The 15,907-nt window shown below is 44.7% G+C and overlaps 1 protein-coding gene across 13 annotated transcripts in view; it reads right to left on the bottom strand.

Moving 5' to 3' along the window:
- The window catches only part of ARVCF (ARVCF delta catenin family member), a 238,427-nt gene that overhangs the window by 36,964 nt on the left and 185,556 nt on the right, over positions 1-15,907 (bottom strand). For 10 of the 13 annotated variants that reach the window (XR_007900049.1, XM_051769102.1, XM_051769099.1 and 7 more), the window contains 4 exons: positions 13,288-13,405; positions 11,882-12,053; positions 9,593-9,610; positions 4,952-5,023 (listed from right to left, as the gene is read on the bottom strand). Coding sequence is in view for 12 of the 13 variants with exons in the window: in XM_051769102.1 (XP_051625062.1) it covers positions 4,952-5,023; positions 9,593-9,610; positions 11,882-12,053; positions 13,288-13,405 (380 nt within the window). In the remaining variant the exon portion in view is untranslated. The remainder of the gene's footprint in view (positions 1-4,951; positions 5,024-9,592; positions 9,611-11,881; positions 12,054-13,287; positions 13,406-15,907) is intronic. The other 3 variants (XM_051769092.1, XM_051769093.1, XM_051769097.1) reach the window with 1 other exon arrangement.

Below are 15,907 nucleotides of genomic sequence, written 5' to 3'. Positions count from 1 at the left end.
CAGCAGGCACAGGAGAGGTCTGGATGGTACCATTAATCAATCGGTTCTAGTCACTTAATTCACAATACAACAATCAAAATTAATGATTGAAGGGAGCTGCAAAAAGGCAGGTGAGTGTTTGAGTCAACTTGGAAAGATTTAAAGAAAGCAGATTTAAATGGCAGTGAAATGCAAACAGCAGCCAATCTTAATTACAAACCTAAAGCCAGAGTAAAGCTTCAGTGAAGTTTCTCTCTCCTTCACTACATGTTGCCTTTAGCTGAAGAAAAATTGCTGGCACTTTTGTAATCTACTAAGTTAAAGTCATTACCCTGACAGTGCCAGGAAGTCTAATTTCCTGGAGCAGTAATACAAAGATTTATAAGGGAATTTAAACACTCACCTTCTGGAATAGAAAATCTATCATCAGCATCAGGCTCCATGGGAAGTGACTGAGGGTTTCAGATAATGGAGAAGAAGGAATTCACCTGCTGACAAGTTCATCCAAAATCTCATTCCCTGCCTACACAGGCTGCTGACCAGGGTAAGTGTGTACACAAAGCTGAGCTTTCAAATGAATTCAGCTTTTCTGTGAGGTCCCTGGTGCAACAAAACAGACTTGTTCATTACAGGCAGCTTTAGCATGGTTCAGCATTTCAGCACAACGCTCTCCTAAATACATTCCCATTAAAATGGAAGTAAGCTTAAGTAATCAAAACAGAAAAGATGAATTAATAACCACTTCAATAACTGATTTGAAGGAGAAAATGAGTTAGCTCATCCACTAGGCTAAAATGGAACTGCACATCTCCTTATGGCTGAAAACTTTCAGCTCCCTAATGAGAGAAACTGAAATTAGAGCTGAACTTCAACACCCAAAGCACCTCAGAGCATCAGCTGTTATGCCATCAGATGTGTGTGTGCATAAACAATGAGCCATGAGATCTGCTTGGGCCAAACAGCACAGAGGGCTGGATTTAATCAGGGATAACCTAATGCTGGTTCCATACAAAAAGCTGTTCTGCTCTTCTGATCTTTCTCCTCCCATGCTCCAGCACTGAGGAGCAGTGGTGGACAATCCAACACCTCCAGATGAGGAGGATGAAATGCTCCCACCTCTACAGCATCTTCGAGGGCTGACACACATCAATCCTGACTGTTCTCAGCAAACCCTGTAGCAGCCTCTCACCTGAGACACTGCTCCCCACCACACAGACCTGATCCACCCTGATGCCTCCCCAGAGCACGAGCCCCCTGTCACTGCTCCTGCTCAGACACACACAGGGACTGCTCCTGCTCACAGACAGGGACTGACAAAGCCAGGGAGTTGTGCTGCTCCTGCTCACAGACAGGGACTGACAAAGCCAGGGAGTTGTGCTGCTCCTGCTCACAGACAGGGACTGACAAAGCCAGGGAGTTGTGCTGCTCCTGCTCACAGACAGGGACTGACAAAGCCAGGGAGTTGTGCTGTGCCCTGGATTTCACGTGTGCCCGGAGAGCTCGGCATCGCTGTGCCAGTGCAGAGGAGGCAGCATCACTGCCACTGACCTACTTCATACCAGGGAAGGCACTTCAGCAAGACTTTCCCCCTTCCCCTCAGAAGCAGCAGTTTCTGAAAGTCCTAAATTTAGCAGGTTCTGAGGACAGCATTCATAATTTCTTGTCAGAGCTGTTCCCTCCTCTGTGCAAGCTCTTATCGCTTCCCGCCGAAATGCATCCTCTCCCTCTCTGACCATCAGGAAAAAAATATGCTCCTTTCAACAAAGAGGAAACAAGAAGCTTCTCTTCCACACTCTTTCCTCATCAGGACAGCAGTACCCTGGACACTGCCAGAGCATATACATTTACTTTTTAATATCAGATGAGACAGCTTCTGAAAGCACTGCAAGTTCTCCCATCTGACATTATCCAGTTTACCACAGATAACAACCCTGAACTGGAAGCTTTCCCCTGCCAGAATGTCTAGCACATAAAATTATTAAAGGCTTAGAAATGGTTTCAGGGCTGCTCAAATGATGTGCTGCAGCAAAATCTAATTCCCATTAAAAAACCAAGAGCAATCAGGAGGAGACTCTAGTCCATCACTCTGAAAAAAAGAATTGCCTTCATTCATTCATTTCTCTCCAGAACAAACAAATTCCAGGGAAAAAAGTAAAATACTAGCATTTAAACTAGATTATAACTCACAAGACCCTTTGGACTGTTCAGAATACGAAGACATTCCTAAGCTGTTGTACCACCAGGACAGGTGTCCTGAAGAAGGACTGAGAAAGCTCTGCCTTCCACACAGACACCAGCCAGACCCCACCCACAATCTGCAAAACTTTCTGGGTTTATGATGGTTGGCTACAGAACAAGATGAAATTCTTACTACAGAACAAGATGAAATTCTTACAATTAAAGTAATCTGGAGACCAAAAGTTTCCAGAGATGGTAGAAAATAGGTCTGAACTAGTTTGCTGCTGCTAGTTCATGGTTTTTCCAGCAACGTAAGCACACTCAACTAAGCTCAGTGGTCACACCTAAGAATGTCTTGCAGGGAAACCATGATGTCAAGTTCTTGAAAGCTCATCTGCAGATCCACCAGATAAGCTCCATGGATGTTGACTGTGAGATTACAGGAAATTTAACACTACACCCCAATATTTGTTCACTACCACAATGTTCATTTGCTGCATTGCACGAACAAATCTTATTACTGCAGTTTCATTTGCCCACAAAGATTCCAGCTGAAAACTCCCTTTAACATGGCTTTAATAATACATGAAAGAGATTAATCTATAATTGTTGATTTTTGAAATAGCACTTCATTGTGTCACTCAATCTGAGTGCTTCTGATCATTAAAACTTGCATGATTTTCCCATCTTAGTAACGAGGTTCTGCTCAGCTGAGAGCTGATCTCATCAGAGGCAATTATACTCCATGGCAGAGATCAGACCAGAGCTCTTAAGGGTTTTAAAACTTCCATTTCATTTTCCTTATTTTACTGAACAATGCAAAGTTCAAGCAACCTTGAATATCCAGGAACTCTCATGTAAACGAGATGCCTGGCAGGAAACTACCAGGAAAAAAGTGAACAAAAATGCATCACTTACTTGAGTTTTTTACTCTTGGCACACAGGTGAATAATTTCTCATGTATTTTTTTTTTTGTCAAAGGGCTTCTTTCAAAATGCATGGGGAGCAATCTCCTGACCTTATCTAGCATGAGATATGCAGTCTATTTGACTTAGATTAAATGGGAGTATCTCAAAATTATCAAACAACCTCTTCAAGAGTGTGAGATTTCTACTACCTGAAGAAGATAACAAGCTGTGTAAGCTCAGAGACAGATAGGGCTCCCATCAGATCTGCCACATCACTTCTGCATTACCACAGCCTCGTGGAGGATTTTTATCTCATTTTAAAGAAAGTTAGGCAAGACAGATTTCTTCACAGAAATTCTTGATTTCCATCTTTTCCCTTCAGTGGCACCTACATTCCAATGACATTTAGAAAGGAATGGAAACACTGAAGCCCTTGCTATATTTTGCATTCCTTTCTTTTCCTGCATCCTTAAGATACCTCTTTGCTCTGCACTGTAATCAACACCCAGCCCTGAACTGATGGTATTCCAGGGAAAGTTGGTTAGGAGACGTTTCCTGCAGCTCTCCCAACAGGATGGCACTGCAGCTGCTAAGAGGTACATTAGGATCTTAAATCTTGTACAGATTTACTGTATCTTGTGCAATAATGCTCTAAATGAAAATGAGTGTTTAGACTATCCCCTGTAAAGGGTGTCTGTAAATAGATTAGATCCATCTACATATTAGGAACAGCTTGCACTATATATTAGGATTAGCTTGCATATCATCAGCCAGAGCCTCACTGTGAATTTAAGTGAAAGTGCAGCACTAAATATGTGTAATTATCCCACCATCCCTGACTATCAGCACATCTCTAAGGATCTCAGACTGGCCTCTCTTGCTGCCCTCAGATATCAGCAATAGAACTGAAGCACAAATAAGTTGATTTGATCAAGGTCACAAAAAGAGCACAATTAAGGTATTCCACACCCATGGATCTCCCCACTGAGTCACACTGTCTCTTTATACTCTCCCAAATTCTGGAAGTGAGGCAGGAAGAGTTTAAAATTTGTCTTCTGAGGAACACTGAGGTAGCTGAGGGTATTCATGCAGGTGAGGGTGCCCTGGGAGCTGGCAGGGTGGCACTGAGGCAGTTGCCATGGCAATGGTTGAATCTTTGCAGTGACACTGCACACACACTTCAAATCCAAACCTGTGCAAGTCTCCAAACACCATCCAATGCTGTAAGAATTCAGACGAGACCCCAAATTGCCTCCTAATCTCCAGTTAAAAAAAGTACCATGCATGCATGAAGGGAATGCAGATTGTGAAAGATTTCACCTCTGCCAGACCTGAAATACAGAAGGGCAGGGCAGAAGAATTTTTCTGTGGACCTCCTGATTTTGGAAAACTGCAAGTCCTGCTCACTACAGACAGGGAGGAATACTGTGTTCAGGGGAAGACTATCAGTAAAGGCAAATCCCCTCACTCCCTGCCATCCCCTCCAATGGACAGAACATTGAGGAATGACAGGGATGCCAGGGAAGGGAAATGTCAGTGCTAAGAACCTTCACCCACTGCATAAATCCTTCAGCCATGTCTGTAAGGGGGGTACAAATGGAGCTGTAAAGAAAGAGAGCATGTACTCCCCCCTCTCTGGAGCTACAGTCACCTAACACCAAACCAGACAGATTTCTACAAGATTCCACCAATTCAGCAGCTTTATATAAAAGCTGGTTCTATCCAGGATTGAATCCTAGATAACAGCATGCACTGACACCTCCATTAGTACAATTAACTGACTACAAAAGAGAGATCAGCCCGATATGCTCATGTCTCACATCCCTTTAAGAGCCTCCAGCTCCCAGGCTACTTGTGACTTCCAAAAGCACAAACATTAGCATTACCTTTTGCTGCTTCAGACCGCTTAGGCAAATCAAGTGTATCAAAATTCCTGTCCAAGTCTCCATTCTTCTTTCCTGTGCAAAAAAACAGAAGACAAGATATGGAAAAGACTGTCAGCATACTGACAGGTAAGTTACTGTCATGTGCATCTAGGAGATGACAGAAGATACAGCCCCAGAATACAAATCACAGCCAGTTACCCATAACTGTGTGTACCTGCCCTGCAGTCCAGCTGGGCCTCTGTATGAGCAACTCAGGGACAAAAACCCGTGCTGCTTGCAGGCTGATCTGCAAACATGCTTAGGACCAGCACTTCAGTGCCTAAACTCTTGGAAATTTGTGCCATTTCCCTCCTTGGCAAAGCCATGCCTCTCCCTCCTCAGCCCAGTATTTACCTGTTATTTTCACACAGACCCGAAGCCCAGCTGAAGCAAAAACTCGGCAGCAGAGCAAAAAGCCAACAGGCTTGCTTTGCAGCCTCTGTTCTCAACACAACTGCCAGGCAGGAAGATTTAATATATTGTACAGACAGCAGCCAACAACTTAACCTTGAACTGCCCTTCAATTGATGAAAGTGTCATTTTTACTATTTATTGAAAACTAATGGAAATATTCCATACTTTTGCTAAGAAACAGTTTTAAACCATTACATCAGCTTTAATTTATACAATCCTTCACAGAAAGCAGAACAAACCCAGGACTTCAGTTTTAGCTGGGCTGAGAATTCAAGGTTAGGTAAACAGCTGGGGAGGGAAGTTTTCATCTCTTCTTGTCCCCCCAAGGAGACACAGTGCCTTGGGTGAGCCCACATGGATTCTGTGGGATAAGCAGGCACTTTGCCATCAGAGGAATCCTGGCAGCAGAGACAGAGATTTGGAAGGCACTGCAGGAATCTGCAAGGCTTCTGAAGACAGCACTGTACAATTTAGCTTTCCCAAATTATTCTGAGAGGGAAAAATCAAGTTCTTGAGTCCCTCTCCCTCAAGAGCAGAGAGGTAGGTGCAATGGGATGAATTCAGGCAACACAGTTTGAAGCTGCCAGAAGTGGCTTCTGCACAGGGACTGCACCAGGCTGTTAATGGGGGTTCTGCAGAAAGGGCTGAAAGCTCCACCAGTCAGGAGGCTTAAAAGCAAACAGGAAAATGATCCTTGAAAATGTAATGAGGAGATCAGTCTGATTCTTGACTGGCAATAGGTCACAAGATGGGAAAGGCCCAGCCCCTGCCTTGTCATAGCAGGGGGGTGGTTGGTACATGCACAGTGAATTCAGTGGGTTACTCTTGACAAAAGGATAAACACACAGAGTACAGGATAGAGGAGAATTAGAGCTTTTAGATATCAATATGAATATTTAGAAATAACATCAGGAGGAAAACACCCTCAAGGTAGTATTCCATCTACTCCCTTTCTTTGGGAAGTGATGGAATCACACACTTTTGGTTTGAAATGCCAACACAACGCCAGCCAACTCCAACTACTGTGCAAACCAAAACATGCATCTAAGTAGTTCTGCTTATCTGAAGTGATTTCCTTAATGAAAGCATGTAAAAGCCCATCTAAGCTGCCAAAAGGTCCTGCAGCCAGGTACCACATGCCACTCCTTTGAAAGCTGTCTTTTCTAAAGGAAGGGACAGGAATCAGAGGCACTCTGCAGCCTCCCATCAAGTTTTTGCTCCATGAAAGAATGAGAACACGTTGTTTGGGGAACCAAATACCAGAGATAAAGGGTGCTGTACATCACCAAAGGATGTCTCATTCCAAAACAGCAGCTGAACCCAGTCACTGGCTGCAAACCCTTGTTGACCCTTAGAGCACTGACAGGAAAAAGCAGGGCAGAGGGAACTAAAACAAAAAAAAGCATTGAAGGAAGGAAGTCAGCATTTAGGAAAGATTACAGACTTAAGGCAGACCAATAAATGTGACTCCATCTTATCTACAAGTAGGACAAACTGGTTTTTTCACATGACCCCAAATTTTATGTCTCTGGCACCAGTTTAAACCTCAGAACACGTACTCAGAGAGCCAGACCTTACCCAACACAACTACTCCTTGTAGAAGTTCTCTCTATAATTTAAAGGCTGGATCTGGCATTGGTATCAGCCCTGCAGAACTGAGATGGCACAGGAAGAATTCCCTTCCTCCCAGTGGCAGTGTTTAATAAGGACTCTGTGTCCATGCACAGCTTATTAAGGAAGAGATTGTCCAGGAGTGTAGTGTTGGCTGCTACCTCTTCTGAGCTGGCAATGCCAAAGCAGCTGCTCATTTCCTACCCCATCTTTCATTCAGACAGCCCCTTCCACCTGTGTCTCTGCAGTCCCTGCCCCTCAGGTCTGGGCCAGCCTGCGAACACGGCCCAGCTTCCCCCAGCCTTGGCTGTTTGTCCCTCAGCCCTCTGAGACACTCCCACCCTGCAGGCCAGGCCAGCTGTCTGCCCATGGCAGCAGTTCAGAACACACAGCTCTGACAAGGGGATTCCAACTCTACAAATCACTTGCTTCATCAAGGCTAGCTTCAGAGACACCCCAGACATTTTCCAGCGCTTTCGTAGAGAGAGAAGGTGACCAAACTGTAAGAAGACTCCAAAACAAATCCACCCAGAAAGGCAAAGGTTTCAATCTGCAGCCCAGCTGGTATTTCTCCCATTTGATTTTCACAGGGACAACAAATACTGGAGTTTCTAAAAAGGTGACCAAATTTAACAAGTTCAAGAGTCTACTGATGGCAAACCTCTCAGCATCCCCATGCCAACTGACAGCACATGACCAGCTTCATCACCAGATTCTGTAGCTCTGAACACGCTGCTCTGCCCCCAACCCTGCTGGCAGTGCTCCTGCATTTGTTCCCAACAGGGATGTGGGCACACACACAGCCCACATCTGTATGTATTTGTATTTGGCTGACATTTGGATGGAGCACACATTGTCCCTTCCCAGATCCTCCCATCCAGGGTGTGCTGCTGTGCATCACCACAGGGATGCTCAATGGCCACCTCTGTGCAGGGGAAGAGAAGTTTAAGATCCTGGTTTTTTACATTTCAGTGTCTACCCTTCGATGCATCCCCAGGTTCTCCAAGTTTTCCAGCCCAAGGCACGCCAGGGAAAAGCCACCACTGTTGGATCAGAAGCACAGCTCCAAACTTTGCCAGGAGACAGACAGAGCTCTGAACATGCCTGACAGGTCTGTTTAATGAGAGCTGGCTGTAGGAACTGGCACAGCACTCTGGTTTGGGAAAATTGCCTGACATGAGACTTGCTTGTGCAAGATGCAATTTACAGTCTCTGAAACAGTGGGATTAAAATTCTTTCCCTCTCCCCCCTCACTACTTTTCATTATGTAAGAAACAACCAAAACACGACCTTTGGCATTTTCAATCTGTCAGAAACTCAGCACAGACTCTCAAGTGTGACCCAGTGTTATTAACCACTAAATGTTGTTGCTGATCTTCCTCAAATGTCGTTTGGATTTACCAGATAATCAAACCAGCTTTGCAGCCAGACTGCTTCTGCTGAAGGTATAATTCCCAAATGCTTTCTTTCTGGTTAAAATAAAAGTTGTAATGGAAAGTGATTCTCCTTAACACCTCCTCTACCCCCCCATCAATACTGTGCTTGTTATACACCCACTGACCCGACTGCAGAGCGACAGAAGGCACGGGCTGAGCTCTGTGTTGCCAACAAGCTCATCCTCCACCAGCTCCCCAGTCACAGTCTGCAATCCGTGTCTCACAGAACACTACCAAGCACCATTTGCTGGGTGCAGCAGTTATTTTGTTTGGTTTTTTTCTCTCCAGCATTCTCCTTTGGCTCAACCCTCTGGAACCCACGATCTGAAGCAAGTGTCACAAGTTGACAGTGCCCCTGCCTTCACCCCCCAAATCAGCCTCAGTGACAGTCTCCAGGGCACTCACAGCCCATCAACTTCCCAGCAGAGAAAGCAGGGAAGATTTAGCCTCGAGACCTGTGTATTCCAGCTGTAATTTTACTTCTTGTGCTGGGATGAGAAACTAAAGGGTGTCTCCCCTGAGGCACTGGGGGCAGCTACACCCACCTCTTCTGCTCCAAAGCAACAAAGCTGCAGCAGCCCAGTCAGTGCCCAAGCAGCCAAACTGCCCAAGAGCCCTGAGCACACACACCCCAGGTGCTGGCTCTCCTGGCACTCAGGCTCCCTGCCCAGAGCACAAACATCCCAGGAGCTGGCACTCAGGGCTCCCTGCCTGAGCACACACATCCCAGGTGCTGGCTCTCCTGGCACTCATCCCTGCCCAGAGCAGCCAGCAGAGCCATTCCTGGTGTGACAGGGCTGGGGAGGTGCTCGCTGTGCTGGGCCCTCTCTCAGGGTCAGCAGCCCAGCTGCACATCAGCTCTCTCACTGCACATCAGCTCCCTCACTGCACATCAGCTCCCTCACTGCACTCACACCAGGAAGGAGGAAAACCTTGGGATCTCTATTCGTGCTGTGGACAGACCAAGCTGCCAAAGCTCCCTCAGAGGATTCCTCTGCCTGCTGCAATGAACAGGAGGATGTGCTGGGGGAGCAGAGGAGAAGGTGGATGAATGAGACCTTCATGTCAGCTCTTAGCCTTGCATGGGAAAGCTGAACAAAGCATGTTATGGCGATGAGGAAAGAAAGTATTGCAGACTCACCTTGATTGAACCACTCCTCTAATTACCAGAAAAGCAGCAAAAGGAAAACAAAAATTTACAGGATGAAGAAATACAAAGGAACAGTCACAAAGAGGCAGAATTTCACAGAATAGGTTCAAAACCTGAGTATTACAAGAATACTGTAGAAGTTTCATCAATTAAAAAACCCCAATCAAAACAAGATATTCCACTTTCTCCCTTTTGTTCCTGCTGAAAAACCCCAATCTTTTTCTGCACAGTTTTTTTTCTTTCTCTTTTCATTAAATGAAAAGGTGCTCACAGAATTGAGGGGACAGAAGGATGACTAGCCCTTTGCAAAGGTGTTTGAAATGCTGTGATCAATGACCATGAAATAAAATAAACATGGAAACACTGCAGGATTAAGCAAACAAGAAGGGAGACAAAGAACTGATCTATTGTAAAGTCCTAGACTGAAAAAATTAATGCAGGTTCAGACCAGTAGCCACATACATTTAACAGCGAGATAAGGGAGCCTCTCTTTATGATTTTAAAAGCACATTTACAAACGGATTTTAATTTTTACTTTGTAAACACAACAGTCTGTTACCCTCTACCCTTCTGACCTACATCCCAGCAGCTGTGAGCTCAGCATTATCACCAGCTGATCTCCCTCTGGGGAACAGCACATTTTAAAAAGAGCACTGCAAAAAAGGGGGAAAAAACATTAAAATTTTCTTTGGAAATTGAAATTTCCTGCTGAACACACAGAGACAAACCCAGGCTGTCACTGAGTGCCTGCACTGCTCACTGTACTCCACAGGCTCATCCTCAGCATCAGATGACTGTGAGGCCAATTTGTCCAAAAAGACATGCTTTGATGCTTCAGGTGATACCCAGCACTCCCTGGGCATGCAGACGGCCCAGAGGCAGCAGACACTCGACTCAGGACATCACCTGAGAGCCCCCTGGCACTGCCCTGGAGGGGATGGGGACAGCCCTCCACCAGCACACTGCCCTGCTCCCCCAGGGCACCCCGAGCTTCATGGCCAAAAATGTTCCCCCTGACTGGGCTGCTCTGGAGCCCCAAAACAACAGGGACTGCAAGGGGCAGAGCAGGCTGGAGCCCCAGCACACACGAGGTTTCCAGAGGGCATCACTGCAGGGTCACTCACTCACTGGGAGAGCAGGCTGCCCAGCCAGGTGGTATCATTTCTTTAGTTTTTCCCCCAGTCATTAAAAGATTCCCATCCATTTATTTTTTTTCCTAAGAAGCACTTTAAATCTGGTTGATGACAGACTAGTCTGCAGAAACAAGTTCCCACTGATGACTTCCCTAACACCCATGGAAACACAGCATTTGAATAGTGCACAGGTCAGATCACAGAGAGAGTCATGTGCAGCACTCAGCCTGTCAAGCTCAAACAATTCCATGTCAGCTCTTTTTAGGGTCAAAACTCTTTCTGATACCTGGCTATAAACAATAAGGCAGGATGTGTGTACACATGAATGAGGAGAATGAAGCCGAGATAGAAAACTGAATTACTTTATCTCTGAATTCATCCAGAATATTCATTTCTCTAAAACAACAAAGAAAACAGAATTCAGTCTAGAATAGTAGTTTTTCTAAAACAACAAAGAAAACGGATATAATTTGAGTGTCTCTTTGTGAAGGAAACATTGAAGGGGGTTTACTGAGACTATTAATCCTCTCTTATAATGAAACTCATTTGCAACACTCATGCCCCAGAGGAGAGAACAGGTCTAAAAGTGAATGACAATTAAAAGCTACAAAATCATGTTTGCAATTTAAATTACTGAAAGAGTGACTGAATTAGGAGGTTTACATTTTGGCTGAGTGGGAGGGGAGGCTTTCAGTCTGTTTTCAAGTCTGAGAGACTGGGGGCATGGAAGATGTCCAGCCAGGCGTGCCATGCCCAGGGATGGATGGATGCATGCTGGCCTGGCCTCCTGAGCCTGGCACACAAGCAACACAGCCAAGCAAGTGGAGTAAGCAGAGATCTGACAGATGTAAGAACACAGGAAGGCACAGGGGAGGCAGAGCACATCCACCTTTTTCCAACAGCAGTGTCACCTGTCAGCATGCACCACTCCTATTTAAAACCAAACAAAACTACATCAATCGTGGGAAAAAAAATCCCAAATATTTAGTAGTGATGCAACAGAGGGATAAACACATGCCATGATACTGCAAACATGGACCTCCCCAAACCACACCCCTCCACGCTGGCACGATGAAGGTGCAACCAGAGCAGGACTGCACTGCAGCATTTACCCCATTTCCAGTTCTGAGCTCTCTGCAACACATACCTTTAGCTTTTTTTCCACCAAAACAACCAGCATCATCTTTCTTCTTCTTCTGAGAGCCTCCTGTGCCCGTGGTCTGACCCGCATCTAGTTCTTGGTACTTATCAGCTCCGGGGACCTCTTTGTGGACGTGATAGGAAAGGTTCCTCATGATGCACACACAGTTCTCCACAGACTGTCACAGAGAAACTGGGGTTACAAGAAGTCATGAACCCTCTTATTTACAGGCCACTATATTGTACAGTGGAGGGCTCGGAGGAAATGAAGAAAAGGCCCACCTGTCCCAGGGAAAAAACGTAGCTTTCGAGGAAGATTTAGACAAGATCCTTAAATGAAAGTTCATTCTTGTTCTAAACCCAATTTTTTTCTTTGAAAAGTGAAGCACTTCATAAATAGCACCCATTCAAATTGAAAACTCTCTAATCAAAAATACCACTTGATCTTAACAAAGAATACAATTCACCAAAAGATCAAACACACAGCAGGAAAAGATCATATAAGGATCTGATTTTAATACAAGCCTCTCTCTCATTCTTCCAACATTTACAATCCCCAAGGGGCCCATTTTATTAAATTTTCTTTGGGTCAAAACCTAGGCCCTGGGGGGATTTCAATGAGAGCACACGTTGTCCTGTAGCAATAGCTAATCCACAGCACGTCGGGTTCTGACAAGAGCAAATCCCTGTAGGTTGCAAAGGAAACCACCAGGTGGTTACAAAATCCACTTCCAAAATTACCTGATTAAGTGACAGGGCTTTATAACTCTCCTGTACGGGCCATCACATGGTGGGACTCAAAAAGAGTAAAATAATGATGCTTTACAGGCCTTACAAAGCAACAGTATGCTTTTTTTTAAACAGGTTAAACTTATGATATTCCTTATGTATATAAATACACTTTAAAGTGCCACAGGATAAGATGATGATAAAACAGGTTAATAAAATCTGCACCAAAAAACAGCCACAGTGAAAGTGCTGTAGGTCTGAAGGCATTTCTTAATGTCTGTGCACTACAGTCTTTACAGATGGTGCTGAATAAAGTCTTTAAAATGGGAACTGACTCCTTTGCTGCTTTGTGCAAATGGGACTCAATTCTGATTTGGAGACTGCCTTATAAATGCCAATTAAGTAATGCAGAACAACAGCAATAATGTCCCTGACAATAAAGGACTGTTCTCCCCATCTCTCAGCCACCAGCCTTTGCTCCCCTCCTCAGCCATGGAAAGGAAACAGCAACACCCTCCTGGTCCCCACCGTGGTACCATGGATACCAGAGAGCAGGATAATTGCTCTGTTTTCTGAGGCCAGCATAATCCTCTTCTGATACTAGCAAAGAGAACTTGGATCCCAGTGCAACACTTCCACCTAAGTTAATGGAAATATCCACTAAGTTTTAATATTCAAGTTCACCTTGTTGTCTGTATCCTTCTTGCCAACCGCAGACTGCAAAGCGTGAAGGAGGGCGTCCACCAAGCCATCACACTCCCTCAGTCTTCTGCGTGCTTCTGCTCCATCTGAACTGACATTCCTGACAGGAGAGAGTTAAAAGACAATTTAGCCCTGTAACCTTCACCACAAAGTTGAAGGTGCATTGATTTATACTACAATTATTACGACCTCATCACCTTGGATGAACAATTAGGAGGCAAAGTAGACTGACAAACCTAGATCTCAGTAAAATATGGGCAGTGCACATCTGCAGCTCCCTGAACCTGAACACAAAGGGGAACACAGTCACAGAGGTGCTACAAACACAGTTCTCTGCTTTCCTGGTGAGTCCAGTGATACACCTTAAACTGGGTCAGAGTTTTCAGAGCCAATACGCAAACCAAGAATTTAATGTCAAAGCCAGTACTTCTAATCTCTTACTACCTTAGGAAAAACAAGCAAAGCCACAAGATTGCTCAGCAATATTCACAGCCACAGACACTGAAAAGGCTGTGTGCAGCAGGCTCAGCACAAGGCCTGGCTCAGTCACACTTAGCAAGCAAAAGATGACACTTTATGTGGCTTTGAATGTCTCAAAATATTGCACAAGAGAATGGCACAGGTAGAAGATGCAAGACAGAGTGAAAGGCTACTGGAGTTGTTAGAGTTGCACATATCAGTGGCTGCAGAAACTGTCAGAGGGGACCTGGGAACTTGGCCTTGCCTGTCCAGCAGTCATGCAGCACTGCACACCAAAGCCCCAGGCTTGCACAAGCATCAACCTGTCATTATCCAATAAATAAAATTCAAGTCCATTTCTTTTTTTCTTCCTTTTTTTTTTTTGAGGGGAAAAATGAAGTGACAAAATTATTCTTAGTAGTGCTTGGTGAACAAACCTATATGGACAGTCTTCTCAAAGCTGAGATGCAGTAATTTCCATGATAGCACAGACAACCTCTCAGGGCCTCTGAATCCCACAAACCTGTGTAAGGTTTGTTCTCAAATGCTCAGGACACCATCATTACCTTCTGCTCTCAGGACTGAGCAGTCAATTTTTCTTTTTAAGTAACTAGAGGGACTGCCAATCTCCAGGTAATTACCAAACCCATCCCAGTCCCCTCCCATGTCCCTGCTCACCCAGAGGCTGCTCTGGTAATTGGACAGTAGGAAACCCCACGTTTCCTCAGACACCTCTCAGAATCTGAAGGCACTTAATTGTGAGCTGGTTGCTGTAACAGCACATTAACTTTCAATTAAGAACACCAATGAAATGCAGAGATAAATGACTCCTTTCCCCACATCCTAACACACAGCCTCACCTCCAGCAACGGCTGATAAAGGTGGGTGAAGTGGATATTAAAATGATTCCACAGGACACATGGGAGAGAATTCTACACGCTGTTTCCCCATCTCCAGCTGCACTAATCCCTTTGTACAAAAAACACAACTGTGAATTTTAATGTCAAGTCTTTATGAAACTGAAATTAGAATTCAAATTCTCTGTGATACCTTTCAGGAGTTATAACAATAAAAGATAGCAGCTCCACCTCCAAGCACATCTGTTAACCTGGAACATTACTTACTAAGCTTCAGGGTGACAGAAGTGCACTATAACTGGTCTTATCTGGAGCTGTGTATCACGTTTTTTATTCCCTCATTAAGTCTTAAGAAAGAGAGTTAAAATTCATAAGGAACACTTGCAGACTTTTAAAAAAAAAATCAAATTTAGCCAAAAAAAGTCCAACCTTCACACCTTTCTTGCCCCACGGCCCATTCTCAAGAGATTTTTCTATGGTCCCTTTGTGCCACTGCACATTTGTTTTACTACTTTAGTTATCAACAGCATCACAGTATTCTGCATCCTGTTTTCTTATTTCTTGATCTGTATTGAGATTAATATTAAGGTAGACATTGATAAGGTTATAATTGAAAAAGATATTATAAAAGTGCATCAGTATGAGTGTGGCTTGCTGATACTACTTACTGTCTCTTTAACTGCAGAAAAATTTACTGAAAATTAATGCCTCAAGAAAAACTTTCCACATATATCACACATAAATAAGCATGAAAACTCCGCAGGATCAAGTTAAGAGCTAATTAATGCTACGGCCAAGTTTTGCAGCCATCAAACTTTGCAGTTTTAATGTTGTAACTAGCACTTCAGAAAACAAATCCTGATGAGCATGTCATGCAGAAACATCTGCTCTGTGAACACCCAACTCTTGGGACTTTGTTAGTCCTCCCTCCTTGGGCAGTGAGGTTCCTGCAGCCCAGGGGGCTCCTCTACCACGGAAAACCAAAGCCCATTTCCTTGTTTGTGGCTGTGACCCAGACCCACAGCAGAGCTCAGCTCTCCTTCCCCTCCCAGCAGTCCAGGCTGAGCTCAGAGCACTGAGCCCAGAGAGATCAGCTCCTGCCTCCTGAATCTGCTCCTGCTCCAGCACTGCACAAGGCAGCAGAGACCTCCCAGGAACTGGGGGAACACTTGTGTTTCAGATCCAGGCATGAGGATGCCAAACATCTCTAAGCACTGAGCAAAGCTGAGCACAGTGAAAATGAAGACAGTACACTTGGACTAAATTCTCATCTGGCAATCCCAAAA

This window comes from Manacus candei, unplaced genomic scaffold, assembly GCF_025592945.1.
Source record: "Manacus candei isolate 608988 ecotype Guabito, Panama unplaced genomic scaffold, ASM2559294v1 h1tg000103l, whole genome shotgun sequence".
In the NCBI taxonomy this organism is placed as follows: Eukaryota; Metazoa; Chordata; class Aves; order Passeriformes; family Pipridae; genus Manacus; species Manacus candei.
This window is presented reverse-complemented; position numbering and strand designations above follow the sequence as displayed.